The 27,290-nt window shown below is 41.3% G+C and overlaps 1 protein-coding gene across 1 annotated transcript in view; it reads right to left on the bottom strand.

Moving 5' to 3' along the window:
- RELN (reelin) overlaps positions 1 to 25,816 on the bottom strand; it is a 432,712-nt gene extending 406,896 nt beyond the window's left edge. Inside the window, exon 1 of the mRNA XM_081101781.1 lies at positions 25,324 to 25,816. Within this exon, the coding sequence (XP_080957907.1) occupies positions 25,324 to 25,549 (226 nt within the window). The 5' untranslated portion in view covers positions 25,550 to 25,816. The remainder of the gene's footprint in view (positions 1 to 25,323) is intronic.
- Between the last annotated feature and the right edge of the window lie 1,474 nt (positions 25,817 to 27,290).

Below are 27,290 nucleotides of genomic sequence, written 5' to 3' on the forward strand. Positions count from 1 at the left end.
GCAGAAGCCTGCTTTAAGGAGACATTTCTTTCACTCTAGTATTTAACCTGAACTTTTATCAAATCTTCCAACACTCTTTACCATGAAAACATTTTCATTATGTCTTTTGTATGTGCTTATGTGATTTAGCTCTCACAAGCATCTATGTTTTAGGCCTTCTTAGACTTTTGAGCCCCTAACTTTAAAAATCTAAGGGACTTATATTCACACTAGAGGCATGTGCATGAAATTTGTGCACAGGGGGCGGGGGGGATGGGTCCCTCAGCCCGGCCTGCACCCTCTCACAATCTGGGATGCCACAGGATCAAGCCTAAACCGGCAGTCAGACATCCCACTCACAATCTGGGACTGCTGGCTCCTAACCGCTGGCCTGCCTGCCTGCCTGATCGCCCCTAACCACTCGCCTGCTGGCTTGATTGCCCCTAACTGCTCGCCTGATGGCCTGATCACCCCTAACCACTCGCCTGCCTGCCTGATTGCCCCTAACTGCTCACCTGCCTGCTTGATCACTCCTAACAGTTTGCCTGCCTGCCTAATCGCCCCTAACCACTCACCTTCCAGGCTGATCTCCCCTAACTGCTCGCCTGCCTGCCTGATCACCCTAACTGCCTCTGCCTCGGCCCCCGTGGCTGTGGCTTCATCTGGAAAGATGTCCAGAATGACGTCCAGAAGGTCGTTCAGCTGTCCGGTCTAATTAGCATATTACGCTTTTATTATTATAGATTCAGATACCAGTTCCTACTTGATGTCAAACATCATTTCATTGTAATAACTGTCAAGTTAATCCTAAAGGAAATAATTTAGATTTGTTGCTATTGCTATTTCTTGCTTTGTATGGCTTTTTTAAAAAAAACCGGTGGTTTCATTGTTGTTTTATTTTGTTTTGATTCTGTTTGTTAATTATTTGATGAACTTCAAGGCAGTAGAGAGTTGAGTACAAGATTCTCTGAGAACCTTGGGTCTGGTTGTTTATATCTTCCTACAGTCTATTTACAAAGTCAGAAAATACAAAATACTGATTTTTTAAAGTACGTAAGTTATGTACAACTCTCTATGATTCCTGACTTCGCTAACACACTGTACAATACTCATTTTAAAGTAAAGTTATTTAAATTTTTACTTTGGGCACCTAAGCAATCATGAGTTGACAACTTACTCTGGTCCCTTTCCCGTTTTCAACTAATATGGCTATTTCTCTTGAAATATTTCTATAAGCCTTTCTTTAAACACATTCTCTCTCTCTCTCTCTCTCTCTCTCTCTCTCTCTCTCTCTCTCTCGATGTAAACTTGACACTGTAAGAAAATCTCTGGGGTCCTAAATTATGTCACTGGAAATGACCCCAAATGCATATGTAAACTTGACACTGTAAGAAAATCTCTGGGGTCCTAAATTATGTCACTGGAAATGACCCCAAATGCATATATTTGTATCAAGTAAAAGGAGACATGAAGAACCAGTATCTTTCCCATAGAAAGCAGTAGGGAGACATGTACTAAAAAGGCACACAGAGTAGCTGTTTACATTCAAAAGTTCAGGAAAATTTTAAATCATTACATTGTTTAAATAGGAAGGACGCTGACACTTTCACAGAAGGATGGAAGGAATATTCTGATAACATGCCATTTTGCTTTCTTTGAAAAAAAAAAAATCCACCTTCAAATTTCATCTTACTGAAGAAAGTAGTATTTTAACATGTAAATGGGCTCTGGTCTTATTAAAAGGTGTTTCTCCCCCTGCTATCTCTTCATTATATGAAGTCAGAATCCTCTATGATGTCCCAACCCTGATAAAACTTATTTTAACATAACAAGTGTTCAATAAGAAAACAGGGTACAATATTGCTGAATCAATCTCCTATAAATAAAAGGCCAGGATAAAGCCAAACACAATTTTTAAAATAAGACAAAAAATATAAATTTTAATGAGCATGATATAAAAGTATATCCTTACAGAATAATTTGGGGTAAAATAAAAATAAATCTTACGTGAAAAATCTCTCCTCCAGGTTAGTTTTCAAAACTTATTAATTAGAAATCATACTGATATACTATAATCATTGGATAGAAAAGCTTGCTTAACAAGGAGAAGATATGAAAGTATTTTAGACTAAAAAGACCTGTTTACATCTTCTCCCAAAAGGGGTTATTAGCGAGGATTTAAGAAGCTTAGTTAGAACTGCTAGAATGTCAGTGTAGACTTAAAAAGGAAGTAGATGGTAAAGATGAAGGTGTAGATGGCAAATACTGCTGTCCTGGACCAAAATAAAGAAGAATGGAATCACTGGGGTGTTAAAAGAGAAATGTCCTGGCAACTGTACAACTTGTGCTTAGAAATGACAGTCAAAGAGGAACATGAAAAGGGAAAAAGGAGGGAGGGTGATGAATGAATGTTTTCGGTGTCTTGGGATTCTCTAAGCCAGAAGAAGATTAACACTTCAAATCTGGAACTGGAAGCTAAACACAGGTAACAGGAGACTAAGAGAACTGCCATAGAGCAGGAAGAACACTGGCAGTGCACAGGAAATGCTGCAGAGGTGTCATTGGAGGCGCACTGGGCTGTTTGCCTTGGCTTCATCAAGCCATTCTCATTGGAAATATCTCTGGAATTCTGTCCCTCGAGTTTAAAGAGAGAGAGAGAGAGAGAGAGAGAGGGGGGGGGGGAGAATGAATCTGAAATTTGTCTCAAGTGAAAAAGGATCTTTCAAACTTCTCATCACTCCAGAAGAAAATTAATATCTGAAGGAAAACAAATTATATATATATATATATATATATATATATATATATATATATACACACACACACACACACACACACACATATATATATATATACAGTTTGCTGAATAAAAATGGGTGAAGTTACAATAATTATATTAGGGATTGAAACTAGAAGAATTAGTCCCTGGTCTTTAACTATAAAAAGTTATCTAATTCTGAGGTTTGACAGTCTGCTCGATGCTTCTCTGGATCTGTTTTTGTTCATCAGTTTATGTTGTTCATTATATTCCATAAATGCCACTCACCCACTTTGATCCCAGGCTCCCTTTCTTCCCCAATAGGGGTCCTCTCTTCTAAATGCATCTGTGTTAGTTTTATATGTATTTGAATATTTTCAGATTTCAGAGTCATTCCTGGATTACTGACTAAGTAATACTCACATGTTTGTGTGACAGAGAGGAAATACATTAAATCTGCAGAAAATCTGCTTGAAGGCAAAACACATACCTTAATGTGGGTTTGGAAAAGCACTTGTAATGGTCTGAAAGATAGTAACATACGGCCCAGGTGTCGCCCGAGCATTGGAAACGCTAGAACAGCAGACATTGGTCAAGGACTAGCACAGACGTGGCCCCTTCAGACCCCCGCGGCACACCTCTCCTAAATGTGGCTCTCCTGACCTGGACACCTCAAGAATACGATGTGTATCGTGGGACCACAGGAGCTCTGAGGCCGCAGAGTTCTGTTTGACTTCTAACTTCCAAACTGAACAGCCCTACTGATGCAACTCAAGGCAAGGGATTTAAGCTACGTGTGTCTCATGTCCTCATCTAAATAATGAATAGAACAGTATCTACTCATCATGTTCACAGAAAGATTAATTAAATCAAGATAATGCACAATAAGCACCCATCAGTACCCACATGGATTAAGCACTCAATGAATATTTCCCTCCCCGAAGAATAAGGCGATGTTTACTGGCGATTTATGGAGTTCATTTGTCTTTCTGAAACAAACAAGACCTAGTGCCAGTCACTGTTCCTGAAACTTTTAAAATCTTTTACATATTTGGTACACAGCTTCTACTATTTCAAGAAAAGATAATAAGATTAATGGGCTGCAATTTCTGAAATAAAAGTTTAGGTCTGATTTGTGACTGATTTCTTGCAAGTTTAAGAAAATCCATGTGTACCACAGGATGCTTCTGGGTCACAGTGAAGCAGCCTAATGGGTAGTTTTCTACCATTCACTGTTGTCTCAGCCATCCAACCATCTGAAAGATCAGACTGACAGAGATCATCAGAGTGTGTGTGTGTGTGTGTGTGTGTGTGTGTGTACACGCATGCACACTTCGTTAGAGCTCGTGTTTGGACAAATGAAAGACTAGGATCAGAAGTAGTACCTGTGATTAGTCATACACAGATGACTCATTATGCAATGGCTCTCAGAAACAATCTCACTGAACCAAAATTACAGACTCTCAGCCTCTCTGTTGCCAAACTGAAAAAATTCAGAAACATTAGACTTCATATTTTACAAATGACCGGGTCATCTAGTCCAAAAAATGATAGCTGAGGCTATTTACTTCCCCATTCTACAGGCAAGAAAACTGAGCCCGATAATAGAGATTTGTTGAAAGTCACACAAACCTCCAAACACAAAACCCAATAAAATTTTCACACTCACATGCTGCTCCTTTCCTTTCTGCATTGCTTGGAGTAAATCCCCATGGACTTCCTCTTATTGCCTCACTCACTCCTTGTGATACCATTTACATGCAGACGCTGACCCATTTATATCCCCAGCTCAGACCTCTCCCCTGAATTCCATTTTTGTATCCAACTGCCTAATAGCAATTCTCGCATGTGTCCAACAATTCCCTCAGCTTAACATGTGCTACAGCGAGCTCCTGATGCTCTGCCCAAACCTCCTCTTCCTGCAGTCTTCCCCATCTCAATAAATGACAACTCCATCCCCCACATCACTCAAGCCAGAACTCTTGAAGCCACCCTGACTTCTCCCATTCTCTTTCCCTCCCTCAACCCTCCTTTACCTCTCCCCACACCCTCTCATTCACACACACACACACACACACACACACGCATGCACGCACACGCACGCATACACACACACACACACACGATATCTTCAAAAGATTACAATTGGATACCATCCTAATCCAGCTGATGAGTCCCAATGGCCTCCTAACTGCTCCCTGCCTCCATTCCTGCCCGCCCTTGTAGCTCATGCCTAATTCTGAAAGGAAGGTATTCAATGGAGTTGCTCCTTATAAGCTCAAAACCCTTCAAAAGATTCCCTTCCACTCAAATCCTAACAAAGGCCCATGAAACTCTACTTTAGTGGTTCTTTCTCCCCTCCTCAACTCCCTCTGCTGCCTGCCCACCCAGACACACTCTCCACCATTGCAGTGGCCCAAATACAGATGCAGGCTCCTCTGTTTCCTGTCGCTTCTGCCCAGGAAGCTCTTCCTCAGACAGTTGCAGAGCTCACCCCTCACGCCTCCAAGTCTTCACTCAGGTCAGCTGCTCAGGGGAACGTCCTCACCACCTCCCACCTCCTGACAAGCCCTATCTCCTTCCCTGCATTCTTTTCTCCTTAGCTTTGGTTTTCTCATCTAGCATACTGTATTTTTTATTTACTTCTCTTATTATTTTCTGACTCTCCTATCTTGGCTCTAATCTCCATAAGGACAGAAAATTCCTGATGTATTTGATGAGTGAACGAATAAGTCAATCAATGAAATAGTAGAATCCTCTCTAAATAAAACTGATTCCCAAACCAGGATTAGAGTGACCAGCCACTAAGGAAAAAAAAAAAACAACTAAAGCTTCTATGAAATGTTCCTATATATCTATACTAATAAAAGGGTAATATGCTAATTAGACTAAAGGTCTTCTGGACGACCTTCTGGACATCCCCTTCCTGGCAAAGCCAGGCCCTGGTGAAGCCGCCCCACCCTCGGTCCCGAGCGCCTACAGCTGCATCCCAGGCGCCTGTGGCTGCGGCCCAGGCAACGCTACCACTGTCCTGGATTGCGAGAGGCATGTCTGACTGCTGGTTTATGCCCAATCCTATAGTCGGACATCCCTCGAGGGGTCCCCGACTGGGAAGGTTGCAGGCCAGGGTGAGGGATACCCCCCACCCCCATGCACAAATTTCATGCACCAGGCCTCTAGTCTTTATTTATATTTGTGTGTGTATGTCCATGCTGTGTGTCCATGTGAGGATTCCTATGAATAAGCAAAGTAGGCATTCTGATCTGCCCCCAAACCCTTCTTTATATATAGGAAAAAAGTATTATAAAACCTTTCAGAAAGATTAGAAATGGAAGAGCTACGTAATTAATAAAGACTGCATGCAGTGCTTTCCTCACACACGTTAATTTCTCTTCAGACATCACTAACAAGCTTGAACCAGCTTTATGGATGGCTGGTGTTTGGAGGTGCGTGTGCACAAGAGGGATATGGAAATTGTTAGGGCAGATGAATTGCTTTAACACAAAAGTATTTGGTCAGCAAAGAGCTAATGAACAGGGGGATTTAAAATGTTGCTTGTGCAAGAAATACAGACTAGAACACATGTCTGTTATAGGTTCTTGTGTTCTTGGCTAACTGAGGTAAACAGGTGACCATTCTGAGAGAAGACAGAATTAAGAAGATACTTTACAACTGTTCTAGGTCCTGATGAAAAACCAATCCATTTTTCCCAAACTTATCTTTTTAGTATATCTTAAATGTCAAGGAATTCAAAACTCATCTTTAAAATTTATGGTTGGCAATATTTTTGCCTATTTTTGCTTTACTTTTAAAGGAGCAAGTAAATGGAGAGTTAGAAATCACCAACTGATGAATTTTAGTTCCCCCACCCCCAGCCCCATTTACAATGGTTTACATTCTTGTGGCAGTTAATAAATTATACAATGGGCAAGATTAGACCAGAAAAGAAATAGAGAGAACCAGCCGATTGGATAATGTGCTCACCAGGTGTGAGCTAATTCACTCAAGCGTCAGGGAAATGGTACCAACTCAAGTGCAAAGCAAACAGAAACAAAATGTGCTGCTGAACTAGTTTCTGGGGGGTTGTTTGTTTGTTTGTTTTTGTTTTGAGACAAATACATGGGAAGTGATTCAGGATTGTGAGTCCAACTCTAGAAATTCTCCTCCTGGGTTTGCATTCTGCTCTGCCCCTTGTTAGCTCCATGACCTTAGGAGCACTACTAAATCCATCTGCATATCTCGGCCTCTCCACGTGTAAAATATGCAGAGGAGTGTCATTTCACACAGTTGTGAAAATTAAATGAGATCATGCATATAAACTACAAGTGCCTGTAAGTAAGAAGCATAAAGTAAATATTAGCTACTCTTCAGTAATGATCGTATTGAAATCCTGAATTCTCAAACACTATTGAAAGGGGTCTTTTTATCCCTCTCCTTACCACCACCAAAAAAGACTTTGTTCTAAATAATCCATTTGGGCAAAAAAATAATAAAATTAATCTTGACATTAATGGCGATGATAACACATCTCGCTCACATATTTCCCTACTCACCTGCTGGATCAGACCATTCCTAGACCTTCTCTCGTTTTTGCCAGCACAGCAGAGTCCTCTGTTTCCTATAAAGCTAGAGAATCTAGAATACTTATGTCAGGAATGGGGAACGTCCGGCCCGAGGGCTACCTAAGGCCCACAAATCACTTGGTCTGGCCCAGCCAAGGCATTAGGGTGAGTTAAGTAAATGTTTGACAAAAATAGCGGGCTAACTTTTAAGCTGATAATTTTGTATGGCCCTCGAATGACGTTAAAAATATCCAAATGGCCCTTGGCAGAAAAAGGTTCCCCACCCCTGACTTATGCGAACAATACTTTTCCATAAAATTTTTAATTTAAACTGTTTAAACAATTACTTAATTTTATTAACTAAAGTAAGAATTTACCTGACCTAAACTAATATTCTTTGCTCTTTTCCTATTTTTAACATTTGAATTATTCTTACCTATATCTATGTTTACCATGTCAAAATCTTACCTTTAGAATGTATTTAGAAAATTAAATTTATTTTTATATATAGCATATGACAATAAGAATATAAAACATTAAATCCATTATGATTCTTTTACAAAGTATAGATGAATATTTCAGATTAGAGAAGCCAGGCTATAGAACCTCCTTTATTTTCCAAATGTAAGTACTGGATGAATAAACTAAACAAACTGCCAGTTTTAGAATATTTAGTTGTCCTACGGCATGGGTGGGGAATAAAAATGAATTAAAAAATCTCTTGCAATGTTATAGATATTAACCTGAACTTGAATACTAGGGGGAGATATATATATATCTCCATACAATGTAATACTATGTAGCCACTAAATAAAGATGAACCTCTGCATTTACTGACATTGACAGATCCGGAGACATGGAAGCATGCAACAGACTGATGAGTCTTAGAGGGAAGGGGAGGGGTGGAGAGATTAACCAACGAATTTATATCCATATACACATAACCCATGGACACAGACAACAAGGTTGGGAGGGGGCAGGAACGGGGTGGAGGGAATCAATGGTGGAAAAGAGGAGGACATCTATAATACTTTCAATAATGAAGATGAATGTTTTAAAAAAGAAAGATACTTAGGCCTTATAGCTGAGTGAGAAAAGCCCACCGTAGTAGGTATAGTTTGATCCCATTCCTGTCTGCAGGTATATATGTGGATAAAAACACAAACTGCTTACAAGAGATTAGATTTAGAGATTCGTTTCCTTCTCGCACTGGAAGGGCACAGTCCTGAGGACAATTTCAAAGAGGATTTCATTGGATCTCATAACAAAGTTTTCTAAATTTTCCTACCGAGTATTTCTCAGAATTACAGGGCAAAGAGGTATGACACTGTCCCGATGAGAAGTGCCGAGGGGGGCTGGAATGCTGGAGTGCTATGGGCAGATCCATGTCACAACTGCTGGCATCAGTCACTTGACTTCTGTTAGAAATAGAGGGACAGCCATCCTTTGAGGATGCCTTAAGTTGAGCATCACTAGATTTAGGAAGAGAGAAGGCTGTGATGAGAAACAGCGCATCACTTACAAGAAAGGATAAGATGAGAGTCGAGAGCCACAGGGGTAACTCGAGCTAACTTAGAAAGAACACAGTTTGCGTTTTACTGTGTTCACTGTCTGGTTTATTAATATTTTCTTTGGTAAAGAGGAAAATGCCCCTCACACTTCTAATGTCCATAAGCATGAGACAATACATATGTGCTACAAGATGAAGTAGAAATGCTTTCATGATTGGTACCCCCAAAAAGTACTATCAGCAAAAGAGCACATTCACGATGTCAGCAGTTTATCTGATCCAGTGGGTTTCACAATGAGAACAGTGGCGTCCCAAAAAGAATTGTGCGCAGGAGAGTGAATGATACCCTGTTGAAAGAAACAAAGGTGCCTGAAGGCTTAAGTAGCGGCATCTGGCATGTGCACGCGACCACCGCCGTCAGTAGAAATAATTCAATCCATATGGTGCACGGGACGGCTTTTTCAAGAGCATTTCTAATAGCGGCTAAGACAAAGCAGGTAACAGCAGAAGGTAACTGTAACAACAGAGAGTGCCTCTGCAGGGCTAGGGCGCCGCTTGCTCCACAAGAAACGCAACATAAACAAATGAGATCCAGGCACTAACAGTGCATGCACGTTATTATAACCCATAAAATATAATAAGGTAGACAAAATATTTATGTGAATATTTACCTGGTGTCTAAGCAGAAAAAGACTCTTTGAGGACAAAAGCAATATGAGAGAACAAAAAAAAGTGCATCTGTTTGCACAAATATATTAACACTATGTGCATACAGAAATTCATTCAAAAATAAGACCTCAACTTTGGGAGGGGGGATTGTCGCCAAAATTTGAAAGATGTACAAAGAGATTCATTATAGTGTTTACAACATTGAAAAAAAAAGTGAAAATGCCAAAAACGTCAATTTATAAATCATGCCACAACCATACAGTAGAATATTATGCAGTCATTAAAATTGTTTCTTAAATGTCAATACAATGAGCACATAATGTTAAGAGAACAAAGATTATAAACCCCATTATTGTAAATAGAGAACCTCACAGGAAAAAAATCAGAAAGTATTCCACATTAATAATACTCAACATGATTTTCTGTGCCAAGCGCGGTGTTGCTCTTTGTATGCACTCTCTCACTGAGGTTTCAGAACAAACCAATGAGACAGGTACAGTCATCAGGGCTCTTTTGCAGAAGAGAAAACTGAGACACAAAGAGGTGGGGTCACGTGCTCAGGGCCACATGTGAAGCTGGAAATGAACCCAGCCAGTCCCCCGAGAATGTCTGCTCTGTGCCACAAAAATCTCTAAAGGTTAAGTCTCCTCTGATTTCAGACGCTCATAAATTAAAGTATTCAAATATGTTAGACATAGAGTGGGTGGGAGGGAATTTAAATCTTATCTACTTAAATCTTATAATTCTCATAACTCCTGGGAACATTCATGTCAATATCCACGAGTTTAGGAACCTCTGATCCACACAACTTAGAGTGTATCAATAAATGCAATTTCATGAAGATCCAGAATTCTCAGCTACTGTTCCCTCTGTAGACTCATCTCTGCCCAAATATATTTCTCTTTAAAGATTAAATCTTTTTAAAAAATATTGTAATGTATTTTTATTGATTTCAGAGAGGAAGGGAGAGAGAATCATTGATTGACTGCCTTCTGCACGCCTCCTACTGGGGATCGAGCCCAAAACCTGGGCATATGCCCTTGACTGGAATTGAACCCAGGACCTTTCAGTACACAGGCTGACTGAGTCAAACCAGCTAGGGCTAAAGATTAAATCTTTTAAGAAACTTTTTGAGTGTCCTTTTCTGTGTTTTTTCTATAAAGTTATTACATATCTGATGAGAGTGGAGCCAAGCTATTTCGGTGTCTGTTCTTCCCATTATACTCCCATTCAGATGAATACAAAGTAGTTACCCATTCATCAAAATTGCTTTGAATTTATTTATGGTGCAGCATAAAGAAACTTCTGGGAATAAGAGCTTGAAGTCTATTATAGTTTCTATTAATAATTACAGTCACTAATTGCTATGAGAACCTTTTTGGATATGCTAACATATAGTTAAAGCAAAGGGAATCCAACAGGCTACTATAAATAGCATTACACAGCCTCACAAAAGTCATGAGAATTTTGTAAGTTTGGAGGGTGGGAAAGTAGAAACATGATACTCGTATTTTTTAAACATTATTATCATGGAATCAAAAAATCAAAATTTAGAAGTTGTACTCACAAATCCATCTTCATAAATCATTCCCTTAATTTAATTATTTTGGAATTATCACTTTCACACAACAGTTTTAACCATAACTGAGATTTGACAGGATTCCTAAATGTTATTTTTGCTCATTGATTCAAATCAAAATGTTCAAAGTGCCTGCTATGTGCCAGGCACTGCTCTAGGCACTGGCCACAGAGCAGCAAATGGACCAGACAAAACCCCTGCCTTTGTGGACATAACGGCATTCTACTGAAGGCACACAGAAAGCAAACAAGGTAAAAGTAAAATATGTAGGTGATGAAAACAGCATGAAAAAAAAAAATAAAGCCGTCCAGGGGTATATGGAATACAGGGGAGAGGGGGGACCACAGCTCTAGTGTGGTCAGGGAAGGCCTCCCTGAGAAGGGACATTTGAATATGAGCCTGACTCAGGAAGGGGGGACGCATGGGGCTCAGTGGGGAATAGCATGCTGGAAAGGGGAGCAGCAAGTGCAAAGGCCCGGAGACGGGACTCACCCCCTTATGTGTTTGAAGAACCAAAAAGAGGCCCTCATGGGTTCAGTGGGAAAGGACGCAGTAACATTTGAGGCCAGAAAAGTAACAGAGGAGCCAGGTGCTATAGGCCAAGGACTATCACTTTTCTCAGAGATGGAGAACAATGACAGGGATGGATAGAATCATGGGAGACTTTGTAACTTAAAAATGCTAACCCGGATAGGACGCTGGGGAAACAGAGCAGAATGCACGGTTGCTCTAGGTAAGGAGCAAAGGAGTGACATGAATGGGTTTTAATAGAATCACTCTGGCTGCTGTTTTATGACCAGAATGAAGGTGAGCAAGTGTTGAAACAGGACAGGTGATTAGGAGTTACCATAATCCGGGAGAGAGGAGGCGGCAATATCAGATTCTGGGTCTGTTTGTTAAGGTAAACCCAGCAGGACTTATGGATGGATTGGATGTGGGGTGTTAGAAAAAGGCTTGGGGATTAAACAACTATAAGAACTCAGCAGTAATGGAGTTGAGGAGATTCAAGGAGCTACTTTGAGGTGACAGAGTGAGGGGAGACAAAACGCTCTGAGTTTGAGATGCCATAGAGACATCCAAGGGGAGATGTTGAGTAGGGAGTAAGACATAGGAGTCCAGGGAGTCATCAGCATGTACATGGCACTTGAAGCATCAGAGTCGATGGGATCCCTAGCTAAATAGGACAGAGGAGAAAGACAAAAGGAGCAAGGGCAGGCAGAGCCCTGGTCAGAGAGGAGAGGACGAAACAGCAAAGGAGGCTGAGAAAGGAGGTAGGGAGGGAGGAACTAGGAGAGAGGGGAATCCCAGAGGCCAATGATAACAGTGTGTCAAGGAGAAGGTCAAGGTGATCAACTGTGACAAGTGGTGGTAGGATCCTGGTGAGCTGAAGACTGAGAGAAGCACTTGACATCTTCCCAGTGAGCCACACTGGCCAGGCCCTACTTCCTATTACTAAATGCCTGTCGCCCAAGTTAGCCGATGTGTGTGCCTGTGGCTAGCAACCAGAGAGCCCTGATATACCTGCTAGTCTCCAAACTGTATCGTTCTGTGGTAGCTAATAAACTCAAAAATTTTCAAGTCAGGTCAGTTTCCCGCCATCAGTAAAAATAAAGGCTTAGAGGCTGTTAGATTGGCAAAATAAAAGCTTAAGAAGTTCCTTTATTTATTAATAGTCCCATAACCGTCCTTAATGATTTTTATTCACTGTAAACATTTATTAGTCTGTAATTAATTAAAGTGGACTTTTGATGGCTGTTTCTACAAGATGGCAATCAAGCATGTGCCTCATTCAAGATTTCCTGTTCTGTGTTTGCAGGGCTTCTATGCTTTTCATTAAGTGGTAAAAACACTTGGGAGCAACTGGTGTAGGTGGGACAGGACAAACTTGTTTAGAGCAAAAATAATTCAGCGATGCAGGTCAAATCGATGAGTATTCGTTTAACAATTGTGACGAGCTTGATCGCCAGAGCATTTGTATTTTACTTCAGTGTATTTTACAGCTAGGTATCCCTTGGGTCCTCATTAGTGACACCAATTTTGAATTTTCATTTCTTGTAGTTTTCTGCGTGTTTAAAACATTTCACAATTTGTTTGGAATTGAACTGTCTGCCTCACAGTTTCTGTTAAAAGGCTGACATAAACTATTTGCGCTTGGGAGAAACATTCTAAAAGGGTTAGTACCTGCATCAGGCCAGCTCATCAGGCAAAGAGTCCTATGGCTTGTGACCCCACCCCTGTGGCTCACAGATTTGCCCAACAGAATTACAACTTGGCACAGCTCACTGGCAAATGCTAAAAGGAGAAACTGTCTGGTTTGCCCCACCTGAAAAAAGAAAACATCTATATGTGCACCTTCTCTGCATTTTTTGTGATATCTTTTTTTTTACTTTGTTTTTATTGTTTACACTATTGCAGATATCAATCTCCCCCTCCCCACTGCTCTGTCCACACACACACCCCGCCCTCTCCCCCTTTTCCGTCTGGCCATCACCACACTGTTGTCTATGTCTGTGAGTTATGCATGTACTAGTATGTTCTGTGGCTAATCCCTTCCCCTTCTTTCATACAGTCCCCCCACCCCTGTGACAGCCGTAATATCTTTATAAAAGCTACTATCTTTTTGTTAAAGTCTAATGAGGCAAATTTTTCTCTCCTAGTGAAAGCCTGGGCCTCCCTTCAGTCCCTCCAAGAACCTGTGAGGGATCTGAGCAGGAAACCTTCACCCTGAATTTGTCCTCCACCCTTCGATTCAGCTTCTACCACGTGCCAGTGGACTTCAGTTCAGATCTGATGGCAAACTTAGGGATAAACCATAATGGTGATGAATGTAAGAGCAGACGCTGACAGCCCGGCAATCCCTCACGTGTCACCCTCACCTGGTTGCCACAGAGCCCAGGTCTGACCTCTGCCCTCGGTGAATTACTGGGGGGTAAGGGCAACAGAGGTAGCTTGGCAGTTGCTCTTTCTTTCTCACTCAAATGAGCTCAACAGAAAGTGACTTCTCAAGATCTGATCCACTTATAAAAAGTAACCCTATAAAAGCAAGTACAAAACAAGTGTTACGCCATCGGTGTCAATGTCATTGTGAGAACAGACCTCTGACTAGTGAGCAGGTCTGACACGGCGGAAAGCTCTGGGAAATGGCCCGGTCCCACATCACTCAATTTCGCAAGCTGCACCTCAGACCAAAAACACTTACAAAATATGCTAAAGAAAGACATATATTGCAAACAGATGAACATCAATGAAAATCTTTTAAAATGATGAAGTTCATAATTCTCCTCTTATATTCAGTCCCACTCAAGCTCTATTGGAGAGCCAGAGAACAAATTTACTATTTACTTTAAAATTTTAATGTTACATTCATCAACTGTGACAAATCACTTTGTCATACTTTGAAGGTACATTAACTCTCAGGTCAACAGCATGCTAAAAGATATCTCTGCTTTGTGCTTTATCTGAAAGATAACATCTAGTCAAGGAATATTTAGGACTAAAATTCTGGCCCTTTTAGGCATGGATGTCAACTTTCTGGTTTGATTTTTCAAACTTTGTTTTAAATAACAAAATTAGCTTTTACTTTTCCTTGTTTTCTCTTTCTTAAAATGTCTCTTACTCTTTCTTCTTATTATCCCTTTCCTGAAATATTATCATTTTTGAAAATAAATGCATACTGGTTAAAAGTATGGATTCTGGCCAAAACCGGTTTGGCTCAGTGGATAGAGCGTCGGCCTGCGGACTGAAAGGTCCCAGGTTCGATTCCAGTCGAGGGCGTGTACCTTGGTTGTGGGCACATCCCCAGTGGGGAGTGTGCAGGAGGCAGCTGGTCGATGTTTCTCTCTCATCGATGTTTCTAACTCTCTATCTCTCTCCTTTCCTCTCTGTAAAAACTCAATAAAATATATTTTAAAAAAAAAAGTATGGATTCTGGAGCAAGACAGACTGCATAATAGCTTTGTGATCTTGGACAAAACATTTATATCTCTGTGCCTCAGTTTCTATATCCATAAAAGGAAGATAATAGTACATACCTACCTCATGAGGTTGTTCTGATAATTACATGTATTAATATATGTAAAGTGTTGCTCAGTGCCTGGTATATGCTAAATGTTATATTTAGGGTTTGTCATTTTTTTGTTTTTTTCTAAATATATTTTTATTGATTTCAGAGAGGAAGGGAGAGGAGAGATAGAAACATCAATGATGAGAGAGAATCACTGATTGCCTCCTGCATGCTCCCTACTGGGGATTGAGCTTGCAACCCAGGCATATGCCCTTGACCGGAATCGTACCTGGGACCCTTCAGTCTGTAGGCTGACACTCTATCAGTCTGAGCTAAACGGGCTAAGGCAGGGTTTGTTGTTGTTAATGTTGTTGTTATTTATTTCTAAGACCCTGAGTTGCCTTTTTAAACAATTTTGAAAGTATCAGTGCTTGGAATGGGCATGGGAATGGACTTTTTCTAAAAGAGCTTAAAACTAACTAATTTCTTTATATTCCTTCATCACAAACACCGGACCTATTGCATCTTTTTGCAGGATGAGAACGCAGGAAGTGTTTACGGAGAAAAGGAAGTAAGAAAAGAACTGGGACCATGATCATAGGATAGTTCAACATTCATAACTAAAGTGGCTAAACAAAAAGATTACATGTTCCTGAAGGTAAGATTGAGATGCCTGTTTCCGCTGTTGATAATGTAGCAAGCAAGAGAAATGACAATGTTGGATTTGGTCCTAGAGGTTGAGCCAGACATGACAAATAAGGTTAAAGTTAGGGCAGCGCTCACATTTACAACTATGTCACACATCTAAGTATTTTAGATGTCAACAGGATTTACATATGGTGACACTGCATTTTTGAGAGATAGGACTACCAGGAAACAAAGTCCAGAGAAGGAAACTAACTAGCACAATTTGTCAGTTTTAAGAAACTCCAAACACTGGAGGTCAGGCACAGGTTACCTTCTCAAAGCATTATTTAAAAGTTAACATGAAATGCACTATTCTGCTGACCTGCAGGAGTTGCCCAACTTGAGGGATACTTTGAAAATATATTATCAGAAATGTCTTAGGAAACATCCTGGTTCTATCATGGTGACCAAAAGCAATTCTATGGGAGAAACAGAGTAATTCAGAGCTTGATACAAGTATGACTGACCTAAAAGAGAATATAAAGTGAATCCTTTGTATGCTTAGAAGAAATCATTAGGATTACATTCAACAGTAAATAACAGGAACCTGACTCATTTATCTTATGATACAAAAAGTCCAGAAGTGGTATTCCAGGACTGGTACAGGTATAAACAAAGGCCCAGGCTCCGTCCAAACGCCGCATGCCACACCATGTAAGCATTATTCTCAAGGTCATAAGATGGTTGTACCATATCCTGGCTAGAAGAAATGGGTAAGGGGAGAGCAAAGAGCAAGTATTTGCTGAGTCTTTTTTTAAATCATCTTTATCAATTTTATCAATAATCTTTCTAAAGACCCCACCACCCGGTAGATTTCCACTGTTCACTAAATTACATGACAATGGAGCCTTGAAGATGAGTATTTTTAACTGGACTCATCGTTATTCTTGACAAAATCAGTCAGAAAGGGAATGTTGGTAATGACGGGAAAGACAACGAGCAATCAGTGCCACAAAACAAGGCATTACGGAGTCTAGAGACAGGACAACCTTCCTCCGATACTGCCCAGGAAGGAAGATGCCAACCAGCCCACTGACAGGCGTTGGATGGAGCAGCTTTCCTCGATCTTGGAATCTGCCATTGAGAACATCTGACTCCATGTTCCCAAATAACCTAATAGTCATTTGCCCACCCACATAAGCTTTGCTACATGGACAGACGGAGTGCACTGGCCAGCCAATGCCTTCATCCTAACATTCATATTGTTATTGTAAGTGAAGTAGCCTTCCACTTCACCACGTAACCACTTGTGGATTTAAGTTTCCTCCCTCAGTCCCTGAGGACCTAGGGAACTCTGGATCCACTATCGAAATCAATCTTAGTTCTAGTTTGGCTGAAACAGTTTTACACTTTAAAATTATTTTACATAGGGTTGTAGACATATATTTTTATAGGATTTGACAAAATATATTCAACTCTGAGTGCTATTTACTTATCTTGACATCTTTCCTACACTAATACCTAAACACACAAAATTTGGTTGTAATCATGACCATCAACTAAGAATACTCGGTTTAGGACAGGAAGAAACTGGCTAAGTTAGACTAGCACTATATTGACCCTTTAAATTCAAGGCAAGTCATATATGTATTTTGGCTGGGAAGCACTTTCTGATTATACATATTTAGTAGTAGATTGATTTTTTTTTAAACTTTTGTGACCCTCTTCAATATACTCAATTTGGAATCTACCTTGAAACATGCCACATATTAACAAGGCACAGAGTGAACAGACATCGGTGAATAGCTTCTATCAGTATATACAATGCTTCAAATACCCTTACCTAATGTTGGGTGATTGTACCAGAAGATAAAAACTATCTGATAAACACCTACTTATTAGGTAAGTGTCAGGTGCTTTGTATGTATTACCTTTTTTAATAACTATAGCCCTGAAATGAAGCTATTACTATTTCTAAATTAGAAGGGAGAAACCTGAGGTTAGGAGAGAATAGGTAACGTGCTAAAGGCACACAACCAAAAGTGGCAGAGAATGGATATTCACGGGGTCTCTCTGTGCCCAAACCTGAACTCTTTCCACTACATCACTGTGCCTCCCTGCACTTCTCTTACAAGTCTGAGCTCTCAGGTAAGGAACCATTGAAGTTTCGAACTAGAATAGACATTGGAGTTCACATGGTACAAAACAATAAAACCAATATTGTTCCAGAAAAACTGTGGGACTTACCCCAGAGCTATTTGACTCCCAATCTAGTGTTTGCCTTATACCAAGGCCCCCGGCCCCTTTTTGACCGCTGTGGCGTGCCAGCTCCCTACAACAGTAGCATCACTATTTCCAAGCCTTGCCACTGCAATGATGAGCCTCGGCAATGAGATCAGCAAGAAAACGAGCTCCCTTTAGAGTCAAGCTAATTCATGGTGCAGTTTCCTACGTGTATATATGTGCTCAGGTGCGTCAGATTCTAAGGTTTGACCACATAACTGACAGCAGGGGAAGTAGCTAACTCAGCATTAAACAGCTACATGCTTGACAGTTCTTCTGAGAGATTTTACAGTGTAGGAGGAAGGGCCCACTTTTCTTCGAAATGGCTACCCCATAATTTTCAAAAAGGGCAACTGCTTGTCACAGACAGAGAACATTTTTAAAGAGCAACACAAAAACGTCCTCAGCTGCATCTATTATTGCAAATATCCACTGAGTCCAATAATTGACATAAATGTACTGCCATTTTTCAGAAGAGAGAAAAGGAGCAGAAACGGTGACAGGAAATCTGAAGGGAAGAAAGAGAAAGAACAGACAGCAGAGAAGCAGAGCGGTAAAGCAGAAAAGAGGAGAGGGAACGCAAGGACCTGTGACATGGTGAAAGGGAGCAAAAGAAGACAGACAATAAAAAAATTTAGGAGGAGGAAAAGCAGGTGAGATACAGATGGAAGGAAAGGGCAGAGCAGGAAAGGCAGAGATGATTCTGAGGTGAGTGCAGCAGTCAGTCATTGGCAAACCATTACCACTCCTTCTCTCAGTCACCTGGTACATGGGTCCCAATGGACATCAATAACCAGACCTATATGAAACACTCACGGGCTCTCCTGTAGTTTCAATGAATCCGCTAACCAAAATTTAACTTATTTTGTTTTAAAAATAACATTTTATTTCCCTCAGGAGAGCTAATTCAGCATTAAAAGATAACCTGGGTTTTCAATGTTTACTTTGGAACTTTGGAGTTCCCATAACTATCTCTTTGTGGCATTCAAAACAATCTAATATCTTAGCTTTGTTTTTTGAGTGATTTGGACTACTTTAAATCACAAATCAAATTTTGTATACCCCCAAATCCAGTTATTATAGTTGGTTCCTACAGCAGATCAGATAAAGAAGGGAAAAAAATGTACAGCTTTAGAGAACCACACATTTTAGAAATAATTGGTTAACCCACAAGCACAGCATTCAATTCTTCAGAAGCTCTGCTGTCAATAAGATGAGCATAGCAGGTGACCATGGTGAAAATGACTCTCTTGGGCTACACGACGGATACCAATGTGAGATCATGTCATAGGGATTTCCTGCGAATGAAGAATAATCACACACACACACACACACACACACACACACACCCCTAAACAAAACAACACCCTGATTGTTTGAACAGTCACTATGGGATCTTCATATTCGAAAATTTAATTCCAATTTAATTCCAATTGAAAATGTGTTTTTAACACTTCTTTGCCTAAAGTTTATTAGATTAAAATGATATACTTTTGTTATTTTATAACGACTTTAAAGTTGGGGGGATAATCACTCAATAGTTTCTTGAAACCAAAATATTTAGATAAATCTATTTCCTATTTTATATGTTATGTCATCACGCACACACAGACTAAACCACTTCTCTGTTCCTAGTGAACTTTCCCATCCAAACAAATGCCCTGCCTTTCTCTCTTCCTGACAGAGTGTAGAGACAATTACTTTTTTTATTTCTGTTTGGCATAAAGAATTTTAAATTTAAAAACTTAAAAAATTTAAACTTCACAGTTCTGTGTGAGAATATATACAACATGTTTAAATGCCAGTGTTCAAAAAGTAATAGTCACTCAATTTGTTTTTTCAAATATAAATGAACTGAAATAAAGGGATCAATGCATCGGCAGCTGTCTGTAAAAATTAAAGACATAAAAAGTAAGTGTCAAAGTAGCATTTGAAATCATCAGAACAATTATAGCTTAATATGCAACATATCCTATGTAACTAATAATGCAAGGTTTCCAGATCATTCTATAAACTTGACCAGTTCTAAAGAGGAAAAAAAAAAAGATATTTCCTTTTGAATGAGACTAATTTATTTAAAAAAATTGGAAGTCAACAGTATTGACTTCAAAATCTTTTTTTTTTAATCCTCATGGAAGGATATTTTTTCCATTGGTTTTTTTTTTAGAGAGAGTGGAAGGCAGGAGAGGGAGAGAGAAACATCGACGTGATAGAGCGCATCAATTAATTGTCTCCCACTGACTGGGGCCAGGGATCAGAACCTGAAACCAAGGTGCATGCCCTTGACCAGGAATAGAACCCTTGACCTTCTGTCTGCAGACCAATGCTCTAATCACTGAGCTATCTGGCCAGGGCTACTTTAAAATCTAATTAAAATAGCTATCACCTACTCTTTAAAGACAAAAAAATTTTTAACAAGACAGTTCTGTAAAAATTATACTTAACAGAATTAAATGATACAACTTTCTTTTTAATCTTTAACATTTTTAATGAAAATTTTATAAGTTTAAAATAAAGATTCATAAAATCAGAGGGAAATATCCTAAATAAATACTTTCTTGTAATGTAGTGTGGTGAGTGAAGTAAGAATATCTGCATAAATAAGTTATTTTCAATAATTCTAAAAACCTGTTTTTTGTGTGTTTTTATTAATGACTGAAATTGAAACGCACAGGAAATGTAAATTAAAGCAACATTTATGAGTTAAGAAACTTCAGCAAAATGTGTTTGAAATAAATTGTAGAAAGTGAGATGAAATACATGACAAGTAAAGCAAAATGCTTTAAATGCTCAATTTTCTTAGTCATTCACAAGAAGGACACAGCTGCAGTTCACTTATAAATTGTATTTGACAAATGATCCTGAGAGTTTAAATATACTGATTTTGGCATCTGAGACATAAAAAGGATAAATAACCATACATTTGATCAACAGTAACCTTAGCAAGAGCAGATCACTTTAATTCAAATATCTAAATCAGTCCTTTGAACGGAATTTAATCTGGAGTATATTACCAAAAATTATGGCTGACACATATCATTCCTAGATTGGGAAGGTCATTATATTGCACTGCCTTTGAACAGTGATTTTAAAATAACAACCAGTTGATTCCAGAACATACATATGTATAATAGTAATGCTGACAACTGTTACAACAAAGTACCCTATATATTTTATCCTGATTTTTTTTTTCAGGTAAATGTTCTGTTTTAGCAGTAGGAATTTATTTTCCCACCCACCTCACAATATGATTAAATAAATAATGGAATGGAAATGTAGCATGAAAGAATTATTGCTAGGGATTTAAAAAATACAAAAAACATCCCCTTTTAAAAGCATCATGCCATATCACCAATTCATTTCTGCTTAAAGCAGAATTTTTCCCCTCAAATCAATATTTTAGAGCATATTTTGTGCTGTAATTGAACATTTTCCCCACCTTATGCCACTATAGTAACAGAGAGTCTAGCCTCCTGAAATTTACATAATGTCACCTCAATTTAAAAATTAATTTATTCTTTTAAAAATTCAGGCAAACTGCCTCAAGCACTTGGGGCGGACTCATATACCTATGCGTGCCTTTCACAGAAGGTTTTTCTAAGGTCTGACCTCTCCTTCTGATGATCACTGAGTAGAGCCAATCTTGTGAGTAGATGGGTCCTTACTAACATGATTTCGGTGGTATAGTCTTTCTACCCCAAAATGATGCCAAAATTCCTTCAAACAAAAAGGAAAAAAAAAAAAGCCTTTCCACTGTTGTGATTGAGATTGTGGGAGAATTTAATATTGACCAATATTGACATATTCACTATAAATTAAATGGGGGGAGGGGCTGCCAACAACAACAACAAAAAAGGCTGGGGAGTGTTGGGTGGCAGGGAGGTAAGAGATCAACCTAAGGACTTATATGCATGCATATAAGCATAACCAATGGACACAAGACACTGGGGGGTGGGGTGGTGAGGGCATGTGCCAGCGGGTAGGGGAGGCTGGGGTAAGGTCAATGGGGGGGGGGGGGGGAAGGAGACATATGTACTACTATCTGTAATACTTTAAACATGAAATAAAATAAAATAATAAAATAAAATAGGTATCTAGATACGTGACCTGTGGGGGTGAGAAAGAGGAATTATCACGGGAAAGGAAAGGTGCAGGCATCAACCTTATTTCACAAGGTGGCCCTGATCCCTAGGAGAAGGGGCAGTGAATCACCAGGTATCACTAGGAAACAGAATGGCTACCTGACTGGACCATCCAGATTTCCACTTCCTATTTTCCCATCATCTGCAACTTTGTACCAAAAAAATAAAAAATAAAAAATACAGGTTTGGGCCTGGAAACCATGATGTAGAAAATGACATTTTTGGATTTGTGCAAAAAAAGGAAATTCTACAAAAAAAAAAAAAAATTCTGACCCTGAGACCTTTCTTTTTTTATTCAACAGGATGTTATAGGAGACCTCTTTTTGCTGAGCTTCTGGACTGTGGTGGTGTGGTGGACTCATTTAAAGGCACCATAGTTCATTGTGACTAACAGAGTTTAAAAGACATAGCAAGATGACAACAGGGGTACCAAATGGCACCCCCTTTCTTAAGAGACGAGAACTAGTAGAAGTAACCATGCACTGCTTACAGAGTTGCCAAAACTGCAAAAAGGTGGAAATACTACTGAACGTTGGAAATATGTAACAATTCTGTGAGACACACAAGCTTCGAATTCTTTAGTATTATATTCTTGGTTCTGTTTTTTCTCCAAAATTGATTTTCAATAGAAATCTCTAATAAGTGTGACACATACACAGAGAGCCATAATTTTGAACCACTCTTATACCAGACTGGCACTTGCCTTTCCATCTCACATTCCAAGCTCTGTCACAAGCACAGGGTCAGAAGGCAGCTGACACAGTCTCATTTACAGTAATGTTCTGGGTAAGGTGCTGTTCCACATACCGCCTCTCTCCATCCCAATGCATTAAACAGAGACAACCATCAACTGCGTCCAAACATGATTCCTTCAAAAGCTGAGTTCAATGTTAATCATAGGTAAGAATGGGGTTTTTTTTTCTGATATACTGCTATGTTTTAAAGATTTGGAAGGTTAGAAATAAAGTCTGAAACGAATGTTTTACTGATGTCTCAGCTTTAAAAATTTTTGGTCGAATGACCTATTTTGTTCTCATATAAAAGAAGTCAACCACAAAGTATATTAGGTAAAGTTTTCAGCAGCTCAATTATTAAAAGATACTATATAATTAATTTTTAATATTAATTTTTAAAAGTCTAAGAGAAAAAGAGATGCATGTAAGCACTGTTTCATTTTTAAATATTTCTTCTACCTGTAGAACATTTTATAGGGGAAAACTCTTTCTGAAGGTCTATAGTTACAGCCAATTTCAAAATATAAATATTGATAAAAGAGGTAACAGAAATTTGATATCTGACATTAACTATTGTCAAACCTTATCATAATTTCATCTTCTTAGCCTTACATAATAAAATTTCTCTACCTTTCCTCGCAGTGGAAAAGAGGTATACATCAAGACTTTCCCCCCAATGTCCAACTTGAAGTATTACACTTTATTCTTACTCTATATCACCCATTCCTTTTCAGATTTAGGGATGTGATTATGTTCAGTCTTAGGGTGACTTACATTTCCTAGATTTATCGCAAAAGCAGATGCTATATCATATTTTGGCATTTTTAAGTTTTCTATGCTGACAGCTTTCAAAGGATGTGGAAAACGGGCTTTGTAGTATCACCTGGTCTTCCATCACGATCTGACAATCATACCTTTTAGCTCAGCCTTGTCTCACTTACTTACCACTCTCACTTACAGCTCGTAATAGGCAAGCACCCTTCCTAAGGGCTACCCAGAGTGATTGGCTCAGTCTTTGGGTTGGATCAGCGTTGCCATATTGGCTGGTCTTTCCCCTTACAGACCCCAGAAAAACACCAGAATGCTCTTGGGAAGAGGATGGGGTCAGCCCTTTTATTCAAGGAGAGACTAGTTACAGAAAATTAATTTTCCAAAGTCTAAAATTCCACCCAATTAAACTGCTTTACAGACAAGGCTGCCACCATGCCACCGGAAAGTTGTAAAAGCACTCATTTAAATCTCTAGAAAGCATTTATTTAGGCTTAACATTTTAAAGTAGACATAAAGGTGTATATTTTTCAATGGAAAGCTTAAGGATTCTTCATTTTTATATGCATGGTTATCTGAAATGCCAGCTGGTCCATGGATTATCTCCTGCTATGTAAATAATTGTTAGCCTACAAGAGATCAAAACTATGAGATTACTAGACAATAGTTTCTATTTGGTTAGGTTTAAGAATTTTTTGCCTTGGAATTCTTATTAAATAGTGCCTGTTGTGGCTTGAAAGCTCCATGGAAGTGAAATATTAAGAAGTTCCCGCAGAAATACAGAAAAAATAGACAATACCTTTTTATTTTCCCACAAACTGGATTTACTAGTCTAAAATATTAAAAATACAGGCACCACATAAAATTGTATTTGTTGGAGGTAAATTTTACTTCTTCAATAATATTTAATTTTGCTGAAGGACTCTACAATGATCCTTTTTTAAAAGGTACTTTTAAATTATAAGGGCCTCCCAGCCCTTACCTGGAGATTAAAGCTGCATAAATAGAAGACAAAGTCATTAATAAACATCACAGAGATCATTCTAAGAATAAACAGCACGTTTAAAGTAACAGAGGAATGAAGAAAAGCATCATTACTGACATTTAAACACTTTTAAAAGAATAGAGAGCTGGGGGCAGCCGCCACCCTTCAGGGGGGCAGCTGGATAGTGAATAAAATAGAGGGACCCCTGGCTGGTGAGCAGCGGGAACTTTGCCGCGGGCTGGCGACCGCGCGGGGCGGCCGAAGACCGGGGCGCGTCAATCTGGCACCAGACCATCCGGCAAGCCCGGTGCCAGCCCCAGCGTCAGCCGCGGACCCTTCAGGGGGGAACCGGGAGCAAGACAAAGGTCTGGAACCCAAGCACTGGGGTTAAGGAAACAAGGTGCGCGGGTTCATGCAAAGTGTCAGCTGCATGAACTAGGAGTGAGGGTGGCAAGACCCGACCCCGAGAATTCTCAGGCATCTCTTACCACTACCTGCCCATTACGATGAGATGGATGCGTGAGGGGAGTGTGATGTGTGTGCAGGGGACTTAGTAAACCCGGACTCGATTCTCACTAACTTTGTTAAGTGTCCCTCCACAGGACGCAATGTTGAGGGAAGGGTTGGTTCTCGTTTCAATGGCCCCTTGGGAAAAGGAGAGGAAAACGCTGCGCCGCGGGCGCACGGGCTCAGGTGGCGAGCGCGGCGATGCCTTGGTACCTACCATGGTATTCTTGTCCCGGTACGTAGTAGGTGGGGTTGCCCGCAATGTGCAGGGAAATGAGCACCTCGCCTTGCTCCCCATCCCCTTCCAGCTCCCCGTGGTGGGTGCACAGGAAAAAGAAGGGCGAGAAGCGGGGGTAGTAGCCCCCCGCCGCGCGCACCCTCAGCGTCGCCCCCAGCAGCAGCGCCAGGAGGAAAGTCCGCGCGGCCCAGCCACTGCGCTCCATGCCGCCGCGCGCTCCGAGCGCCGCTCGCTCATTCAGTTTGGGAGACGCCGGGACGGAGAAGCCACGCGGAGGGAAGGCGAGAAGGCGGCGGAGGGGAGCGGAGCGGGCTCGGCAGCGAAGCGCCGCAGGGAAGTTCGGCGGGAGACCCCGGCTCCCAAAGTTTCTTTGGGCCGCGCTGGAGCGGGGCCGGATCCGTGGGCGCCGAGAGCGCGTCTCCCCAGCCACGGCGAGCTGCAGCGACCACTGCCTCCGCGCAGCGCCCCTCGGCCAGTCCGGGGAAAGCGCCCGCCCCCTCCACACCTTCTTAAAGCCCCGGGCGCCGAGCCCCGCCCCTCCCGCACCGCCGCACGTGTCCCCGCCGCTCCTCCGCCCCCGAGCACCGCCCCCCGCGCGCGCGCGCCCCCGCGCTCAGAGCTCCTTCGCCGGGTCCTCGCGTGGTGCGAGGCGCAGCCCGGAGCTCAGGTCGCACCGAAAGGGCCGCTGCGGGGCGCGAGCTGGCGGGGTCCGAGGGTCCTGTCGGGGGTCACGGGGTCCGGGAATCTCCGTGCGGGACGTAAATGCCTCGGAGAGAAAGACCCTCCTGCCTAGCTCTGGAGGAGTAAGAGAAGTGGACCCACCCTCCCCTTTGGCCCTCCGATCTCCCTCTTTTCCGGAGAGGAGGCGTGGGGGAAGGAGAGGGGCGGTGGGGCCGGGAGCTGGCGCCGGGTTCTTTGTCTGCGCCGGCTGCGCCCCGCGCCCCTGGGCGCTCGCCCACCTCGGAACCCGGGCGGCCCGCACTTGTTCTGGGGATCGCCCGCGGCCCCGATCCCTGAGCGGCCCCTACGCCCCCTTCCCATCCAGGCCTTGAGCCCCTTCCGCTGCCCCCACCCTGCTTCGCGCTGCAGCCACAGAGCCTCATCTGTAGCCGGATTTAAAATGAGATTAAACGAAAGTGGAATTGGCAGCCTCGAGTGGTGCCTGGAAACGGTGATTTGTGCCGCCCGGGTGTGGGGAATTGTGTGGCAGGAAGGGCTGGCGGAGCCGAGCCCCGACAGGCGCGCTTCGCCGGACTGTTCTGTTATTCATTGCTGCTGGTTCTTCAGGCGAGAGGGTTGTAATTTTTAAAAATCAGTGTTTATTACCTTTAAATGTCAGCTAGGACCAATGTCCCTGTAATGGGGGAAGGGGAAACGTTCTGGGGAGATGCTGGCAGCGGTGATTGAATCGGGTGGTAATGAGCTACTGCACATAAGACTGCGGGGAAGTGACATAAAAAGCACGTTTTAAACCGAGGACGGCAGGCAGGGCCCTGCGGCATCCAGAGATGGGGAGTGGGGTTGCCAGGTTTTAATGCCTCTCCCCACCCAACCTTGGCTTACCACCAAGCCCAGACAAACCCGCATACAGAAATGAGAAGATTATAAAATTGGAAGGGATGGTGTCTTTGCCTACATTTGTAGGGAGCGGAGGTGGGGGGTGAAAGGCAAGGACCAGGGAGGAGACCTCTACAATCGTTTAGTTACAAAAGGAAGAAATTGTGTTTTTCCTCTTACCCCGCCTGAGTTCAGGCAGGTAGAAAGGGCCCACTTCTAGCTGCCTTCAAAATCCCTGAGGGCTCGACTGCTGCATATATATTTGATGTAATAATCGTTACCACTGCAGCTCTGGGATGGGTGCAGCCTATATGAGCTGTAGGTAAGTTACCTCATTGAATCCTCCAACCACCCAGAGAGGCAAAAATGACCCCCATTTCCCAAGGGAG

Source organism: Myotis nattereri, assembly GCF_964212035.1.
Source record: "Myotis nattereri genome assembly, chromosome: 11".
Lineage (NCBI taxonomy): Eukaryota > Metazoa > Chordata > Mammalia > Chiroptera > Vespertilionidae > Myotis > Myotis nattereri.